The sequence below is a fragment of the Spodoptera frugiperda genome, chromosome 27, assembly GCF_023101765.2.
Source record: "Spodoptera frugiperda isolate SF20-4 chromosome 27, AGI-APGP_CSIRO_Sfru_2.0, whole genome shotgun sequence".
Taxonomy (NCBI): domain Eukaryota; kingdom Metazoa; phylum Arthropoda; class Insecta; order Lepidoptera; family Noctuidae; genus Spodoptera; species Spodoptera frugiperda.
The window spans coordinates 10,161,638-10,181,419 of NC_064238.1; the positions used below are offsets into that span (position 1 = coordinate 10,161,638).

Below are 19,782 nucleotides of genomic sequence, written 5' to 3' on the forward strand. Positions count from 1 at the left end.
AATTATTTTCCATAGGCATGCATTCACATTTAAAAAAACAATATACCATAGATATCTATCGATTTAAGAGCAGTTTTTTTTAAACATGTTGCCCCACATTGGGAATTCTCATGTGTCGTGGGTGCGTTTATAAACATACAATTAAACAAAAATAAAATACACATGACACCAGAAGCCGAACCAATTTGTGGATAACACAAAGAGTAGCTCCGTGCGGGAATCAAACCCGCTACCCGTTGCACGGCAGGCTGTTGCCCAGCCACCGCACCAGCCGTGCAGTCATATTATTATCTTTGTTATGACACTAGACATAAACACTAGCACCATCTATTTATATGACTCTAAACTTACATGTTACGGTTTACATTTCTGTTTTTTTACGTAATTACTTAAATAGATGGTAATTCTATTTCACATGGAAAGATGGCACTAGTAGTAAGATGTAAGATAGTTGTTTCGGCACGAATGGGCCGGCTTGACCTTAGTGACCTTAGTGGCCTCACACAAAACCAGCGTGAAACAACGCTTGCGTTAAGTGAATGAGGTTACCCGATGCCCAATTACCTCCCTTCCCAAACTTCTCAATCCTCGATTCCCCAACAACCCTTAAATTCCTAACCCCCAAAAGGCCGGCAACGCACTTGTGGCGCCTCTGGTGTTTCTGGTGTCCATGGGCGGCGACGCCTGTATACCATCAGGTAATCCGTATGTTCGTTTGCTGACTCCATAAAAAATATTTCAGTTATATATAAATGACTTTTTAAAACTTGCCTCACATCCCCTAGTAGTAGGTATAAGGTACCTCGAAACAGGTTCTTGTTTTTGTAAATCTACGTATTTTACGCCTTAGCCCAAAGTCAGATAATGATCTAAAAATATTTTGGAAAATTTTGTTTTATTATTGCCTATAATGCTGAGAAAAAATATAAACAAAGAAGCGTTAAAACTTTGCAAATAAGTTATTTATATATATATAATGACGTTATGAAGTGTATGCAGTTTTAGGATTATTATCTTTCATCGCTAAAATGCTACCTAACTATTTTTGGAAAATGTATGGTATACTGATAAAATCAGTTACAAAAATTAAAAATATACCCTTTCAATGTGAAACATAATTTTATGCTGTAGGTACAGTTAATAATATACTGATTATAACATAACATTTCGTTATATTTGATACTCAAGAACTATACTGTGAAATAATGAAATGAAAGCACCTATATCCTTTCCAACAATTTATTTCATAAAAAAATAACTGGTTAATGGATAATCATTAACACATAACCCTACTTACAAAAATATAAATTCTAGTGTCTTACGTATTCATAATTTGTATTAAATCCATCAACCATTCATTTTCTAGGCATAAACTTCACGTTGATTCCATTCTTCGATCTCAAAATAAGGTCAGCACTTAACTGAGGTGTTTCATCAACAGGTAATATGTAGAAGTGCTTGACAATCTCCGAGATAGTGATCTTGAGTTCCATCATCGCAAATTTTTGACCTGAGAAAGAAATCAGATGATAAATGCATATACATACTTAAAGATATCAGACAAAAACGTTTTCTAGAAGGTGTTTTGTAAATTTAAATTTAAGTACGGTACTGTTCTCATTCAAGATATTAAAGGAAAAAGAAAAGAAAATAAGGATTTGTGATTTTTAAAACTAAATTAATAATAAGAACTCGCTATGTTCACGCCAGTTGGCTTTCCTTAACATAACATAAGCGAAAAATATGTATGACAATATCACAAAAAATGTATAATCATCGTCAATCTATGAAGAGACGGCTAAGTTTAAAGGAAGTTGCTGGCCATTCTTTAACAGCTGATAGCAGTTCACCTTACAGTAGCAGTTACCCTTGAACTCTTGGGTATCATAATTATAAAATGTGACAGTAAGGAGCATCACAACTTACCAATGCAATTCCTAGGACCAGCGCTGAATGCCAGAAAACTGAAGGGATTCTTTAGAGCCTCTTCGAATCTTTCGGGACGGAACTCCAAAGGATCTTCAAACATGTCTGGTTGACGTTGAATCTGGTAGATATTTAGGACGACAGATGTGCCTTTTACTAATTTAAGACCTCCCACCTCTGTAAAAACATAATATATGTTTATCATTCACATGTCATCATATTGACAATAAGCCCTAGAAATGTTAGAAAAAAGTCAAATCGCTAATCAATGTTCATATTATTTAACTTACCGCAGTCCCTTGTGATTCTTCGTTCAATTAGAGGCACAGGTGGGTACAGTCGCATCGACTCTTTAAGAACCAGCTCCAAGTATTTCATTTGACCAAGTTCCCTGTAAAATTAAAAATAATAAGCATTAATTCTAGTTTGTGGCACAAGAATAGGATCGGACCGAGGTTGTTCCCTTGTGGAACACTCAAATAACAGTAGGTACTATTTTATTAGAAGTATCACTGCAATTGTATCGTTAACATATCATTAACTGCATTTTTATCGTTAACAATTTTATTATATTTTTTAAGAGGACCCTACACATTTGTATTACCACAAAGTTAAATAACAAAAAATATCATATTAAAGTAACAAAAAAATAACTTTAAAAAAAGTTTAGTTAAAAATTATACCTAGTGATATATTAGATGTTCATTTCAGTCTATTATGTCGACTCTACATGTGATCAGATATTGCTGGCTATTTCTTTGGTCAGAAAAAAGACATTGCCATCAATTTAGCAAGTCTTCAGAGAACGTCACAGAAATGTGGATGAGTACTTTGACGCCTAATTGGTTTTTGTAATAATTTCCGTCCTAACTGTAAGATTATTATATTCCAATAATTTATTCTATTGAAAATTTTAAATAATTTATTTCGACCTAGGAAACTAATCGGTCCGCCATGATCGAGCATAAATACTAGTTATTGAAAAAAATAGTACCGACGCATTTCAATATACCTACTTATTAAAATAAAATTCATTCAAATTTATCATATGAGACGTAAATATATTTTAACGATAAAAATACAATGTAAATAATTTTTATGTAAACTGACAAAACAACTAAGAAAACATGATAAATATGGACATGAGATTTATATGTTAATATTGGTAAAAAACGCATGTTATGTCTGTGATTACAACATCTGCGGTCAAACGAGTAACTTAATCATCAATACAATGTCAATTATATGGTTACTTAGCATGTTACATTGTTATCAACATTGATTCTGTTTATAGATGTTACAAGTTCATAAAAATGTTAGCACTCCCGTTCCTAATAGCTATTTTAGGAAATCACTCGATGTGGATCGAGTAGTACCTAGTAAGTTCTCAAACTACTGCAAAACAATAAAAAATCATTAGCACGCGCGCGTAAACTTCCAAAATACTTACTAGTCTTTCGATAATTCGGGCGCGAGCGAAATTTTGTTGTTTTGTTTTTGTTATAAGAATAAAACTAATGAGTATACAAAAATAGTTTCTTCGGGAAAGTTGTTTGAAATCATGTATACAATCACGTGTTTAAATATCCTTCACTAATTACTAGTCACTCTATATAGTGTCTGTTAGTCACTCAAGTCCTAAGTAGTCGACTTTCGTGTAAGGTTTCATAAGACGATTCGTATTAGATAGAGTATTTCTTCTAGATCTGTAGTTAACTAATAACTAGGATAGCTACTATTTTAAACTTACTGGTAAGTTGGGTCTCTTTCCATGTCATCACCGAATATAGTCTTCAGTTCCTCGTATACCTTCTCCTGCACATCTCTGCGCTTAGAGAGACAGTAGAGTGTGTACGAAATACCCGAAGTCGTTGTATCGTGACCCTGGAATGTGTCAAGTTAAATATTATTTACAACGTAACTAAAAAATGGAGGAGTATCTACTACCTACTATCCTTCTAGAAGGTAATAAACTTGTAGATCATCATTCAGTTAAAAGTCAGTTTGAATTTATTATTTACTAATCATTTGACTGCAACTTAAATTGAAACTTGGGATTGCCCAAGTTCAGAAAAAAACCAACCAAGACTTAATGTTAACAAAAAAGTATGTGGGATTTTCCAAAATTGTTTCGTATTATGTTACTTTGAGAACTTACCTCAAACATGAATGTGTCGACCTCTTCTCTCACGCTCTCGTCATCAATCTTTTTACCATCGATTTCACCAAGCAGCAACAAGTCCAAGAACGCATGCTTATTCCTAATTCCTGTAAATACAGAAGCAGCATATTTTGATTTTTAACTAGTAACTTAAAGCCAGATAAAGATACCATCTCAAGGAAACTTACAAAGTAAAAAGAAAATTGATAGAAGAAGTAGAAGATCTTTCTTTTTCAAAACATTGTCCCACACAAGGATTTTTTACTGCGTCTTGGGTGCGTTACAAACATAAGTTCACATACAGATCACACCCAGACCCGGAACAACAATTTGTGAATCACACAAAGTGTTCCATACATTACGCGGCAGCCGGTTACTAGTGCCAACCGTGCAGCATAGGACTCTATTGTTCTTCTTTTAAATATCAAAATCCAAATAATTACTACCACTTACCAGTATCATTACTAGTATCAAGAGTAGTAATATTAGCCTTCTTCAACTCTTGTCTTCTCGTTTCAATTACTTTAGTAGAGTGTCCGTGCAAAACCTTCAACGCTTTGATTTGCCTGTTCTTCATAGGTGTTAGATTGAAAATGGCGTCAGGACCAAGAATCGGTATTTGAATCCTCATCGCTAATATTGCTGACATTCTGTAATTAAAAGATTTATACTTCAAATTGTTCTTCAGACTTCTGTAGACCCTTTAATTTTTTCGATTTAATTGGTAGGTAGGTATTTCTTTTTATTATTGGTTGTCTTCCAAAACTTTGTCTTAAAGTGTATGCCAGTGATATAGCAACAGCCTTAACCAACAATATGGATCCTGATAACACCAGAAGAATCAACTCCCACGTTGCGGTCCCGAAAATAACTCAAGTTAATTCAACCTTTACTACTGCAATAAGCACTTACTCTTCAATAGACTTCACATAAGCAGACTCGCTTTCGTGTCCTTGAGCATCGACACTGGTACCCATAATGGATTCTGGAATATATGCAAAAGAGTTAATTTTATTGCAATAAGTTGAACATATAACGTCTTGTTTTGCGTGCACGTGTCATGCGTTGTGTGTGACGGTGCATCGAATCATAAGTAGGTATGTATGTATCAAGAAATAAAGATTGCATTTATAAATATTAACACATACATTTTTGCACTATGATATCTCTCATGTAAAGGTAAGTAGTTTAGGATACGATCAAATAAAATATATATATCACAGAATAACACAAAATCTAACCTGTGACATTATCAAGAGCAGCTAAAGCAACAATCGGAAACATGTCAATCGGGCGACCGTCGGCCAAGTCCTCGCAGCTTCTCCGTCAGCACGCGCTGGTTCTTGCAGAACACGGGGAGGAAGTTCTGCAGGATGTTGAAGTGGAACGCCGGAGTCAGGAACTTGCGGTGACTCTTCCATCTTTGACCTTAAAAACACCAGTCATTAAGTTGTACATAAATGAATGTTCTTTTAAGGTGATGCTTTATAGTCTTACAAACCGACTTTTTTCATTTGTCATTCCTTTAAAAATAAAATTAAGAATAAGAACAAAATAAAAACACAACTTCATTTTAGTTGAAACAGCTAAAAGCTTATGAATATTCTGCATTTTATAGAATTGCTTCGTCGATTTCGACTGGGTCCAAATTCTACGCTACGTAAAATTCCATTAACAATTTTTAAAACTTAAATTTTGGCAGACTGGAATACGTACGCCTAGACCTCTTTAGACATACATTGTCTGTCTGCTACAAACATTAACCACGCCTTATTACATAAAATATACAAAAGGTACAAAAGACGAATGACATTGAACATACTTACAATGTGCACTTTACATCTTCACATGTGTTTTATTTCTTATTTTATTCTACAAGCTACAACAAATATGTATACTCAATTTTTATAATGATTTTTTAAACGTCTCAAAATTTTTCCATGTTTTTACCTGCAGAAGTAAGCAGACCCTGTCCGAGCCAGCATGTCATCAGGCTATAGGGTCCCCCTTTGAAGATAAGCTCCTGACTCGATGCTACATCCTGAAAATAGATCAAATCAAATCATACTAAATTATAACCCATCGTTGCCATCTTCAACGCTTGTCTAGCGTGGAGCTCTGATGCAGAAGAGGGTTATAGTCTAGCTGTGGACTGTCATTGGTTGTTGATGATCATGAAGAAGATGAAGATGAAAGTGATACATTGCATGTCGTGTGTGTTTTTATATTGCACCTCTGCTACATGAGCATTTATATGGCGCTGCTATACACCGCATGCAAAACTTACATCTATAAGCGGAATTAAAACTAAAAATCTATTGTATTGTTAGGAGATGATGAAGACGTCTTAGCGTTGAGTGTATCTACAATTCCTATTAATAATGATAGAGGAACATTTATATGGCGCTGCTATACACCGCATGCAAAAAATACATCTATAAGCGGAATTAAAACTAAAAATCTATTGTATTGTTAGTAGATGATGAAGCCGTCATTAGCATTTAGTGTTAATACAGTTCCTATTAATAATGATAGAGGAATCGAAAAAACAACCACAAACACCCGCAAGTAGAGTGATCCATGCAATCCTTTGGAAAATTTCGACAAAAAAATGTGATATTTTTTTATGTAAAAAGAGTTTCGAAAAGTTCTGGTGTTGCCCAATTTTGTTGGAGACACATAAACATACAGGTGTACCTGTGTGTGTACATGCGTACCTAATGTGTTACTACATATGCAGTGCTGTCTTTAAGTAGGTATGCGTCGAGACCAATTTTTTTAAACAAAACTGGAATAATTTATATAAGCTAGAGGTTTTTTCTATAGTCAACAACCGGATTCCTACATTAAGCCGTTAGGTTTATAGTTTTTTTCAATAGTCAGGTTTTCGAAAATTTGCTTGGATATACATTAAAATTAAAAACGGGTTTTATATGCTGCAAAAACGGAAACCTAGACATAATGATATTTTATTGTAACCAAATTCATTTCGAAGTTACATATTAACTTGATGCAGATATATTGTTCTCCGAGGAGTGCCAAGGACCAAGGTCCAACTTAACACATACATACATACATATCGTCACACCTTTAATCCCCGAAGGGGTAGGCAGAGGTGCACATTATGGCACGTAATGCCACAGTGTACACCCACTTTTCACAATTTATGTTGTAAGTCACATGTAACAGGTGGTGAGCCTATTGCCATATACCGGGCACATTTCCAGATTCTGTGCTACTACTGAGAAATTTTCGAAAAACCGAAAAAAGCCCAGCAATACTGCGCCCGACCCGGGAATCGAACCCGAGACCCCTTGCCCGGCAGTCGCAGTTGCAACCACTCGGCCAATGAGGCAGTCAAACGTCGGTCCAACTTAAATGTTCCTAAAAAGCGAAAGAGGTGTGTAAGAATCGTAGCAATTGGTGTTCCATTGTCTCTGCCCAGAGGATACGCTATGCTGACCAACAAATTTTATGTTTATTAACAGATGTTACAAACTTGTTAAAATCAAATAAATCTTTTTCTAAATATCTTCTAAATACAGGCGTGAGGTCTATACTCATGGGATAGAGGCGTGAGGTTATGTATGTATGTAAGTAGGTAATTAACATTGTCTCTTACCTGAGCATATTTTGCGTCACAAATAATCACATAGGGCACGGATAAAAAATGCACCCTATATGCCTTCCCATACTGTTCAGAATACTTTGCAAGCAAGTTCAAGAACTCTGTAACAAAAACATTAAGCAATTATTTACTTACATTGTAAATAACAACATCTCCTAACTGCGTTCTAATAAACGGTTATATGACATCATGCTCGTTTTTATTCATACTTCTTAGGTACATACCACCGTGCTTGGCACATGTCGGTATACAGTATGGAGATCGCTCATATGATTTAAATGAAACTAAGTACAAGTAGTAATAGTCCAAAGAAGGATAATGCAACTAAATATTTCAACGAAAACGGAAAATTAAAGAATTAAAATTTTCAAACAAAATAAATAATTATTTTAATCAAATATCCAATATTGTGGAATCAGCTTCACGCTGGTCTAGGAATGTTATGGACATGCGGCGTGGCTGTTATAGTGCCGTAAAAAGTGTTCAAATTAACTCAACTAACTACTGGGCCTTTTTCGCTCATTTTTCGTATATCGTCAGCCAAGATAATAACAAATAATATGTGGTTTCAATTAAGTCATAAGAGGTTTCCCCACACGGCATATTTATTGACAGGCTAGTGGAGACTTCACGAACTATGTTTTGCCTTAAAAAATATTTGTAATTTTTTTTTAAATAATACAAACACATATTATGAACCTTCTCCTAACAATAACAAACCCAACCAATAAAAGAATTACCGTTTCTTCAGTTATTCTCGAGATTTTTGCTTAGCAACACATAGGTAGCAATTAATTTTTATATTACAGCGATAAAACTTGCAATGGACTTTCCATTTCAACTACATACAATTATTTTCAGTGCTAACATTATAACCTTGTTTACATCAATTTTTGTGGGAAAATATTTCTTCTAAACTTATTTTTTACGTAGGTATCTTTATTGTTTACAAGGAGAAGTCTTCTCGTCGTTAAATGGTTAATTTTCATAGATGGAAGTTCAATTATTATGATAAACACTGTGACAGTGAAAACACACCATACCTGGTTATTAACTATGTATGTTTAGTTTATCAGTAAACTCTATCTTAAAAATGAAATCATTCGCATCCCATTAAATCCTAGACCCGCTGCTTCGCAATTGCAGTTGTTGCTACTCAACCATCCGACCCAATCAAGGAGTTGGCAACAAATAAAAACTAATGAGTACTAGGCTTTACTCGTGACTTTGACCATAGTATCTAGAAAGTATATCCTTGCCGATACTCCCAACTACATTTTCCCAATAAAATCACCCAAAAGTTTCAAGAAAATTATTTGTTGACACAAATCGTAAAGATGCAACAAACAAATTTTCGCATTTATAATATTAGTTAGCACAGTACGGCTTTTTGATAATAACGGTATTAGGCTGATTTAGGCTACACGTAAACTGAATAAAGAATTAGGACAAGGTCCCAACGATTAGTTTGATACTGATACTGTAATTATTTTTATATAAAACTTTTTATCGCAATTTACGATAAATCCACTCGAAATCTTGGTTTGCAAACATTAGATTATGGCTGATTATGTTTATTTTTTGATATAATAATATTATTATGTAACAGTAAATTCGGCTTGAAAAGTTATAGGTAGGTAAAAAAATTAGTTTCAATACGAAGCATCGTATTGAAACTATTTTTTTTTCCGCTATCCCGAATATTGAGAAATCAGACATAATAATCAAATTGAAGATTTCCACATTACCTATGTATATACAATGTGATAGGCTTGAGACTTCTAACCCGTTAAGGCTGAATACTACATCTAATTTTATCGACAAAAGTCGGGGGTCGAAGGGGTCGAATCCCCTCCCCCTAAAAGTTCGGCCGGCCTCATCTAGCTATTTGAAATATTGACGTGTAAAAGTGTTATTTTATAATCTATTTACAGAAATAAATATCATTTATCATTTATTTATCATTTAGTTATGGCTATTTTAATATTTTCTTTACTTTTTTTGATATCAAAGGTTGTATGCGTCGTAGAAACAAAAAAAAAACGACAAACGGTAGCTAATAACCTTGGCTAACTAATTCATTACTTTTTTCATATGTTTAATAATGTTTTGGTGAGAAAAAAAATCATTTGTGAATTATTTTTACCGAAAAAATCACTATTTTTCAAAATTTTCAATTAGGGGTTCAACCCCCCATATTATTTTTTTTGACGATAAAATTAGATGTAGAACTCAGCCTTAACGGGTTAGAAGTCTCACCCCAATCACATTGTATATATCGTAAGTGACCCGGTTGTGGCCACTTTAAGAATTTTGTCGACTTTGAGGCTTTCTTAACTTATAGTTTTTGTTATCACGAACATATTTCTTGTAAAAAGTCATTAAACATGTATTAACCTTGCCTAAGAAAACCCCTTTTTTAAAGAACGTCCAATAGAAAAATAACTGTATAAAAAAGAAAAAAAAAGGGGAGTTTGTGCCATTTTTGGCCAGTATCGTGCCATTTCTGGCCACGGTCGTGTGCCAGTTCTGGCCATCAAAAAATACTACAAAAGTAATCAAAATTTATTAATTAAATTGGACATTTTACAAACAATGATTTTTATTTAGTTTGGAAAATATGAAATATTATTACTTCACTTTAATTTAACTTAAAAATAAAGAGATCAACATTTATATGACGTTGGTAAAAGCTGCAAAGTAAACTGACCTTCCCTTTGTGTGAAGGCAATTTATTGCATCTCTGAGAATGAAAAATATGTATTTGTTGATATGTAAAGCTAAGGAAAAAAAGCCACGATAAAATAAAGGGGAAGAAGTGGGGTATCTATGTACTCGAGTTTTGGCCAGCCATGTGGCCAAAGATGGAGAAATTCATAATTTTGTCTCCATTAGTGGCCACCTTCTAAAAACCTCACTTCAGAAACATATGGCGACAAAATAACTTTAGTTTCACTTAGACAATATATTCTTCATGTAGTATTAACATAAACATCCAAACAATAAGCAAAGATTTAAAAAATAGAAACGAAATCCTCACCCGCTCGCCTTAGCCTTTTTGTTAAGATCTTAACAATTTCACCCTCAACTAAAAAGAATGACTTGTTGCATCGAAGTGAAGTTTGACACATTAAAGCTTCCAACGGTATCAGTGTCTCTAATATTCAATATTTTAAATACTGTACATCACAGAGTAATTTATTTGTCCATGCCTTAGTTATAAATATTTGAAGGCCCAAATGGCCACAAAGGGGTCGATGGCCACAACCGGGTCACTTGCCCTACTTTGTAATAGTTTACATATCCTAAGTACACTAAATTATTATCTAGTTTTCAATAATAGATGACTTGAGTATTTACAAACATTCATAAGCATACTGAATTAACAATGCCAACCTATTCGATACTTCCCGATAGCAAAGGGCACAGTACTTACATTATATAGGTACTCTACGTACTACATATTATTATAATATGCTAATGTGTTCCTATTTACTCACACTAAGCGTAAATTTGTGATCGACTATATTATGATAGGTACCAACTCGTACTATAGTTTTTTTCGAAACCAAGAAACTCTACAACATATTTTTTTTCTGTGATAGAACTTCAATTAAGAAGAAGCAAAAAAATATGAAATATCTTAAAAAGTAATTTAAAAAAAAATCTTACCTGTAGATTTAGAAATGAACATATGAGCATTGCCGATAATAGGTAAGGGCATCGGCCCATTAACATTGAACCGGCGACTCTCCCTAACTAAACTAATCCATGACACTAGTAAAACTAACACTAAAACAACAGATACTAAAAACAAAATCATTTTAAATGTTCACTTATATAATACGTGTTGTATTCAACCTCATTCGATGAGCTTTGTAACTAGAATGCGCGGCAATAACAACACTGGCTGGCTAGACCGATATACCTAATGGCATCGCGAATAGTGAACAAAAAAAACATACCGGCCGAATAGAGAACCTCCTTCTTAGGAAGTCGCGTAAAAAAAAGGTCAATGAAACTTGTATGTACCACTATGTATCGATATAAGAATTTAATGCTGTTATTTGCACCGAACGAAGAACAATCGTTATTACAAACTTTATAGTTACGTCTGTCTACTTTATTGAATGTTTACCTAATTTACATAATATTGTTTTTTATTGTTTGTTATAGGTACTTACAATTGGCTTAGTACATTGGAATCCGCTTATAATGGAAGGGAATTGACTAGCACGTCATAATAAGTAGACATCATACAAAACGTTTCGTAATTTTGTTTATGTCAATGTAATAGACAAACAGCATGTTAACTCAAAATAAAAATGGTAATATAATTGTTTATTTGAATTCATGTCATGTCGTATCGTACATAATTATGTACTCATTTTTTACAGTTGAGTCAGTCTTCTTGAGTCTTATGGGAAGAACACAATAACTTTTTCATTCTCTCTTATTAAACGTATCCCATGACAAACTTCTTTTATTGAGGTGTGAAATCGTGTAATGGCTTCTTATACCTTGGGTGAGAGAGGTGCGAGAGAGAGTGTCAATCTTTTACTGACTAAAACCCACCCCGTTCCTACTCCTGCTTTTTGAGCCGGAGTCCCGGTTACCCGATAGGTAGTCCGCAGCTTCAGATTACAAACTTCTTGCTCCTTCATTTGACGCATAATCTTCACAAATAGATTTTCTTTGATCCATAATTATGAGCCACAATCAACATTATACGGTCTGCGGATTTGATTTCCAAAATATAAGTTACTAGCTACTTCCGCGCGGTTTCACCCGCTCTGCCTGGCTCCTATTGGTCATAGCGTGATGTTTTATAGCCTATAGCCTTCCTCGATAAATGCACTATTTAACTCAAAAAGAATTATTCAAATCGGAACAGTAGTCCCGGAGATTAGCGCGTTCAAACAGACAAACAAACAAACTCTTCAGCTTTATAATATTTTATTTATAGTATAGATTAACTTTTGAAACTAGTAAGTATAGAATAACAATTTCATAATAGAGTTCGTTAACCTTTTTTAGGGGGGAGGGATCATCCAATGACTTCTCTCGTCTTGGGCGAGGCGAGAGGAAGTGTCGGACTCTTACTGAATATAAACCACCCCGTTCCTACTCCTGCTTTTCGAGCCGAAGCCCCGGTAACCTGCTAGGCAGTCCGCAGCTCCGGGAGAGTTCATTAACCTAAAGCGTTTTTGTTAAAAATATAAACATATTGTATAAAGTTAGACAAAATGAATATACGATTTATGGACATGTTAGGTACAGTATCTTCAAACAGGTTCTAGTTTTTGCTAGTCTCAAAATTATCTTGTTTGTCTAACCTAATGCCAGCATAACTTTAATCAAGTAAGTAATGTTATAATTTTGCAAATTTTGGTTGCTATTTTGATCTTTAAAAGGTAGTCTTTTTTAAAGAGTTTTTGGATCCTATAACTGAAAATTTTCGTTTTTTATATTTCTTCTTAAAAATTAAGAAATTAAGAGTTAACAACATACGACTGAATAATCTTTCGTCCAAAATTTTTTTATCTTAAAATGACAATACAATCGTTCTTTACATAATTTTATTTCACAAACAAAACTAAGTTTGATATACATAATTAACTCATATCATGGCTTACATAGAACTTAACAATATACTTTACAAAATATTTATAAATTTTTCGCAAACAATTCATTTTCTTGGCATAAACCTCACGTTGATTCCATTCTTCGATCTCAAAACAAGATCAGAACTTAACTGAGGTGTTTCATCAACAGGTAATATGTAGAAGTGCTTGACAATCTCCGAGATAGTGACCTTGAGCTCCATCATCGCAAATTTTTGACCTGAGAAAGAAAATAGATGAAAATATGTATAATGTTCTCAACCAAAAACTCAAAAATTTCTCAGTATTAACACGGAGTCTGGAATTGTGTCCAGGATATGGCAATAGGCTCACCCCCTATTACATGGGACTTATAACACAAATGGTGAAAAGTGGGTGTACATTGAATAGCGGCATTACGTGCCGTAATGTGCACCTCTGCCTACCCCTTCGGGGATAAAAAAAGGCGTGACGTTGTGTGTGTGTGTGTGTTCTCAACCAAACTATCGATATCGTTGGTAGAATGTCGCCTATGTTCAGCAGTGAACGTCTATTGGCTGATAGATATGATGATAAATCGAAGAGTGATTGAGAAAAAGCGACTGCCAAAGTACTTGACTTCCACAATATTATAAGGATTTACAATTAACCAAATGACCCGCTTCCTAATACATAAGATTAATTACGTTACTGGTGTAAAGTTCGTGTTACTTTAAAAGTGCACCTTTTTAGCTAATATTAGTTGGTAATGAAGAATGATAACAAGCTTACCAATGCAATTCCTAGGACCAGCGCTGAATGCCAGAAAACTGAAAGGATTCTTTAGAGCCTCTTCGAATCTTTCGGGTCGGAACTCCAAAGGATCTTCAAACATGTCTGGTTGACGTTGAATTTGGAAGATATTTAGAAAAACTGATGTGCCTTTGACCATTTTTATGCCTCCGATCTCTGGAACAAAATTTCGTTTAAAATAAACCGGAACATGACAATGCCTGATCCGCAGCTGCGAACTAGCGAGTTTACCGGGGCTCCGGTTATAAAAGCAGGAAGGGGCAAAAAGAAAGTAGGAACGGGGTGGAATAGTCAGTAAGAGTCTGAAACTACCTCTCGCCTCGCCCAAGGCAGGAGAAGAAACAAAATGACTTTCCCCCTCAAAAAAAGGCAGTCCGAAACGTACTAGTAAAGCTTGACCTTAAATTCTGATTTAGTTTCAAATAACTTACCACAGTCTTTTGTTATACATCGCTCAATGAAAGGCACAGGTGGGTACAGTCGCATCGACTCCTTGAGGACCAGCTCCAAGTATTTCATTTGGCCAAGTTCCCTATAAAAAAATACCAGTTGTTACAAAATAAAACTCGTACAGTGTTTATAAAGAACGGTTTACTCGCGTAAATATACTAAGTTTCGAGTCATGTGAAGGGTGTCTTTCGTCAGCAGCGTCTGCTCATGAGGAAGAGTCCCTCTGTGAATGGAAACCAATAGAACTTTTCTGTGTATATTTACGTGACTGAACCGTTATTATAAAAATATAGTGATAAAGAGTATTTCGTTAAGAGACTCCATAACTTAATTAGTATTTATCAAGGAGGTAGAGACAAGTGTTTCTATTCACAATTATTAATTTATTTTTACTCTTTTACTAAGCTTATCCATAATGATTATGTTTCACTCACTGGTATGTTGGGTCTCTTTCCATATCATCACCGAATATAGTCTGCAGCTCTTCATATATCTTGTCCTGAACATATCTACGCTTAGAGAGACAGTAGAGTGCGTATGATAGACCAGAAGTCGTTGTGTCGTGACCCTGTAATATTAAATAAACAACGAAAGAACATTAAAATATTTGTGCTGTGTGTGTGCGTGTGTGTATATTACTTCAAAAAGCTTTAACGCACAATTAAGGTAAGCGTCCACAGGCCCGCATCATACAAATCGTACGCATTCCGTATGACGTCATCAGTACGCATGGTATTAATATGACGGCATTGCTGATGATGCGGTCCGTACGATGCGGGTCAGTGGACGCAGTTGTATAAGTTTCTATGACAAACTAAAATCCGTTGCTTACGACGCGTACGATGCGGGCCTGAGGACGCGTACCTTTACTAAACTTACCTCAAACATGAATGTGTCGACCTCTTCTCTCACGCTTTCGTCATCAATCTTTTGGCCATCAATATCACCAAGCAGCAACAAATCCAAGAACGCATGCTTGTTCCTTATTCCTTTAAATAAATTAAAAATAAACTGTTTATTATGCATCCCATCACATTAACAGCCTATAACATGCCACTGCTGACCAAAGGCTCCACAGGCCCGCACCGTACGCATCGCACTTTAGTTTGTCTTATACAAGACAGTGGACGCAATTATATGAGTTTCTGTATAGGAACTATATATTGTGTATAGGAACCTTTACAGAAACTCATACAATTGCGTCCACTAATCCGCATCGTACGGACCGCTCGTCAGCAATGCGTACATGCGATGTGTACCGATGACGTCATACGGAATGCGTACGATGCGGCCTGTGGATGCTTACCTTAAAAGAACCGTGTACTATCAATTAATGGTTTATGCCACTTACCAACATCGTTACTAGCATTAAGACTGGTTATATTAGCCTTCTTCAACTCCTGCCTTCTCTCTTCAATGACTCTTCTACTGTGTTCATGTAATACCTTCAACGCTTTCGTTTGATTGCTCTTGTAAGGCGTTAAATTAAAGACGACGTCCGGACCGAAAATTGGAATCTGTATTCTCATGGCTACTGTTGTAGACATTCTGTAATTATTAAAATTGTTTATTTGTTAGTAAAGACTGCGTCGTTGATCGAGTGCCGGACTAGAGGTCTCATGTTCGATTCCAGTTCGGGCAAAGCATTACTGGGTTTTTTTCGGTTTATCGAAAATTTCTCAGTAGTAACACGGAGTCTGGAATTGTGCCCAGTATATGGTAATAGGCTCACCCCTATTACATAGGACTTATAATACAAATGGTGAAAAGTGGGTGTACATTGTATAGCGGTATTACGTGCCGTAATGCCTCTGCCTACCTCTTCGCGGATAAAAGACGTGACGTTGCCTTTTACGTAAGTAAAGAATAATTCCAAATCGAGTTTGTTCAGTGGTTAATAATAACTTACACTTCAATAGACTTCACATAAGCAGACTCGCGTTCGTGTCCTTGAGCATCGACACTGGTGCCCATGATGGATTCTGGGAGACAGAGTAAAGTATGATGTTATAAATTCGGTGCTCCATTGCCGTTAATGCCTTGAAAGGTAAATAAAACATTGAATACCAGAGCTCCCAAGAATCCTATCGGATTATAAGAATGAAAGAGCAGAAAAGAGCAGAGATTACACTTGTGCCCTATACTTTCTTCTGCGTATAGATAGCCTTTTACGCAAACCTGCATATCAAAGTTTAGCTACCGAGACTGAAATCGACGAGCACATGTTATTAGTTACTGAAAATGTTACCTGTGACATTATCAAGGGCCGCCAAAGCAAAAATAGGGAACATATCAACTGGGCGGCCATCAGCAAGTTCTCGCAGCTTCTCAGTAAGGACGCGCTGGTTCTTGCAGAACACGGGGAGGAAGTTCTGCAGGATGTTGAAGTGGAACGCGGGAGTCAGGAACCTGCGGTGACTCTTCCATCTTTGACCTTGATAAATAAAGAGGACATTATAGTAAATACATGAACAATATAGAAGATTTAATAATAGAAGATTTGTTCTGTTGTATTCATTTATTTTATTTTATTTTTTATTTTATTTTTCATTTTGAGGAACAGCAAACAGTTACATTATAAAATCTTACAACTAATATGGTGGTCATAATGTAACCCACAACGCTATCCACAGGTAAACATAAATATTTAGGAATGAAGAATTCTAATCGCTAGGAACATTTAAAAGTAGCAAAATTATTGTCACTACAATTAGATGAGGGAGAGCCATGTTTCGGCACGATTGGATCGGCTCGACCAGAGTGATACCACGACCTCACAGAAAAACGACGTGAAACAACGCTTGCGTTGTGTGAATGAGGTTACTGGAGGCCAAATTACCCCCTTCCCAAACTTCCTAATCCCCGATTCCTCAGCAACCCTTAAATTCCTAGCCCCAAAGAAATTTAAGGATTGTTGAGGCTCCTTTTTACCATAGGGTGTTTCGGATGTCCATGCGTCGACGGCGATTGTTTTTACCATCAGGTGATCTGTCTTCTCATTTACCGGCTTATACCACATAGGAAACCTCTTAGAAAGGCATGTGTGCTTACCTGTAGCAGTGAGCAGACCTTTGCCAAGCCAACATTCCAAGAGTTGGTAGGGTCCACCTTTGCTGATATGCTCCTGACTCGATACTATCTCCTGGAATGTTTCGAAATTCTTCCATCATAATAACTCTCATCAGAACTTTATCACAACAAACTTGCTTTTTTATCCTATCCCAACAATTTCTTAATAGGGTGCATTTTTTACGCATTTTAGGAACACAAAATTATTTTCTCCGCTTCTTCTCCGTAGAAACTTTAAATTGGCATAAAGATTTTCGATAATAATAAAAGAAAAATACAAACACAAATAGATATGCATAGATTAAGACACTCACCTGAGCGAATTTCGCATCACAGACGATCACAGTAGGAACCGATAGGAAATGCACTCGGAACACTTTTCCATACTTCTCCGAATAGCGTGTAATTACGTTCAAGAACTCTGCAACAAAAACATATAAGGAATTACATAATGTAACAAGTTTCTTAAAAGATAAAAATACCATTATTGCTATTTTTGCAACAAGTTTCGAATGACTTTGAAACGTCCAAATTCGCAGACCAATAATTTATTGCGTGTACATTTACACGCCAAGGAGTTGTTATTTTTTATATTTCTATTAAATAAAACATAATACATAAGTATTATGTAGTAAGAAGTTACTTGGTAACTAGAATATTAGTCCACTCCTGCATCAATAGCGTTTATAGGCCCTGGTAACCACTTACCATCAGGTGGGCCGTGAGAATTATGTAGTTAGAAGTTACTTGGTAACTAGAATATTAGTCCACACCTGCATCAAAATTCAGTCGATTATTTTGCGTGATATTTTTATCTCCATTTTTATCGCAATCGCTTATCGTTGTTACATCATTATTTTTATTATAAAAACAATCATCCGAACATGGAACCTCCTCCTTTTACCGATGTCGGTAACTAGCTGCTATTTCCCCCTTTTTTTGATGGGGCGAAATCACCCAATGACTTCTCCCTCCTTGGGTGAGGCGAAAGGGAGTATCAGACTCTTACTGACTAAAAACCACCTCATTCCTTCTCCTGCTTTGATCAGCAGTCCCAGTAAACTGTTACGTTATCCGCAGCTCCAGATCAGGCATCAACCCTACTGGGCCCCATCTGAGCTGCTACTCGCCTACCTTTCTCTTTTCGCCCTAAACTATCTAAATTCTTCTGCCTCCTTATATAGGTTTACTTTCTATTACAGTGTATATCTGTCTTCCCGGATTAAAAACAAAGTGAGACGCTATGTATTAGTACGTATCATTCTGACAAACATTATCTTAAATATTTTTTATATAAGAAATAATTATGTAACTCGGTGCAGTCGTTCAGAAGTCACGCGTGCATAAACATGTAAACATTTCAGCCATTTGTTTGTATAGATCATGTCAACATACTCATGCAATTCTCACCTTATATTTCCCAGTAATAATACACCTACTGTTAATATCCAAATAAAATAAAAAAGAACATTATAAGTAAATACGCACTTTTTCTAGGCAGAACAAACATAAAAATAAGTGTTTAAAATTATATTTTTTTTAATTAAAAATAAATATTTTTTATTGCTACATTAATAAAGAAAATCTTACCTGTAGATTTAGCGATAAACATGTGAGCATTGCCTATAATAGGTAAGGGCATCGGCCCATTAAGGTTGAACCGGCGACTCTCCCTAACTAAACTAATCCATGACACTAGTAAAACTAACACTAAAACAACAGATACTAAAAACAAAATCATTTCGGAAACACTGGCACTAATTTTATTAGTTTTTTTATTATATTTTTACGACACTGACGACCGATCAGGAAGCAGGATTCAGAAAAACGATTAACTTAAAATTATCATCGCAACCGGTCTAGAAAAACGTAACCGTAACGTACACATGTGTGACAATAAACTAGGAACCTTATTACTTTACTGTTAAGTACCAATTTGCTCTGGTATTTATTTATTTCTCAAGGCCTTAAAAAAGTACTTTGCAAATACAATAAGTGAGTGCAGAACGTAGTGACTAAGACGCGTCTTAAATACTGATTGAGCTGTTTGAAATCTAAGTAATATTTCTACAGAAATGATAAGCAACAGATCGATGCTGTTTATACCTAACAAACAAAAATATGCGATGTGTTATCTAGTCTTGTATAAAAAA

At 35.3% G+C, this 19,782-nt stretch overlaps 2 protein-coding genes across 2 annotated transcripts; both read right to left on the reverse strand.

The window, feature by feature from the left end:
* Positions 1 to 1,225: 1,225 nt before the first annotated feature.
* Positions 1,226 to 11,685, reverse strand: LOC118263555 (cytochrome P450 4d2). The gene is given in 12 exon segments (XM_035575621.2): positions 1,226 to 1,510; positions 1,927 to 2,103; positions 2,217 to 2,317; positions 3,677 to 3,810; positions 4,085 to 4,194; positions 4,541 to 4,737; positions 5,000 to 5,072; positions 5,329 to 5,401; positions 5,403 to 5,515; positions 6,038 to 6,128; positions 7,710 to 7,816; positions 11,388 to 11,685. Coding segments are annotated over 12 exon segments (1,482 nt in total). The 5' UTR covers positions 11,539 to 11,685; the 3' UTR covers positions 1,226 to 1,355.
* A 1,595-nt stretch (positions 11,686 to 13,280) lies between these two features.
* LOC118263397 (cytochrome P450 4d2-like) lies at positions 13,281 to 19,668 on the reverse strand. Its single transcript, XM_035575348.2, has 11 exons — positions 19,220 to 19,668; positions 17,944 to 18,050; positions 17,612 to 17,702; positions 16,809 to 16,994; positions 16,470 to 16,542; positions 15,912 to 16,108; positions 15,440 to 15,549; positions 14,995 to 15,128; positions 14,542 to 14,642; positions 14,090 to 14,266; positions 13,281 to 13,559 (listed from the first exon to the last, which is right to left on the reverse strand). Exons 1-11 carry the CDS (start codon positions 19,368 to 19,370, stop codon positions 13,405 to 13,407), a joined length of 1,482 nt encoding a protein of 493 aa, XP_035431241.2. The 5' UTR covers positions 19,371 to 19,668; the 3' UTR covers positions 13,281 to 13,404.
* Between the last annotated feature and the right edge of the window lie 114 nt (positions 19,669 to 19,782).

What these genes read in the sequence shown, in the direction of transcription:
- LOC118263397 (XM_035575348.2), bottom strand. Translation starts at nt 19,370, where the DNA reads ATGATTTTGTTTTTAGTATCTGTTGTTTTAGTGTTAGTTTTACTAGTG. An exon ending in GTGATGCGAAATTCGCTCAG is followed by an intron (nt 17,703 to 17,943) that starts GTGAGTGTCTTA and finishes GAAACATTCCAG; the next exon opens with GAGATAGTATCGAGTCAGGA. An exon ending in TATGTGAAGTCTATTGAAGT is followed by an intron (nt 16,109 to 16,469) that starts GTAAGTTATTAT and finishes TAATAATTACAG; the next exon opens with AATGTCTACAACAGTAGCCA.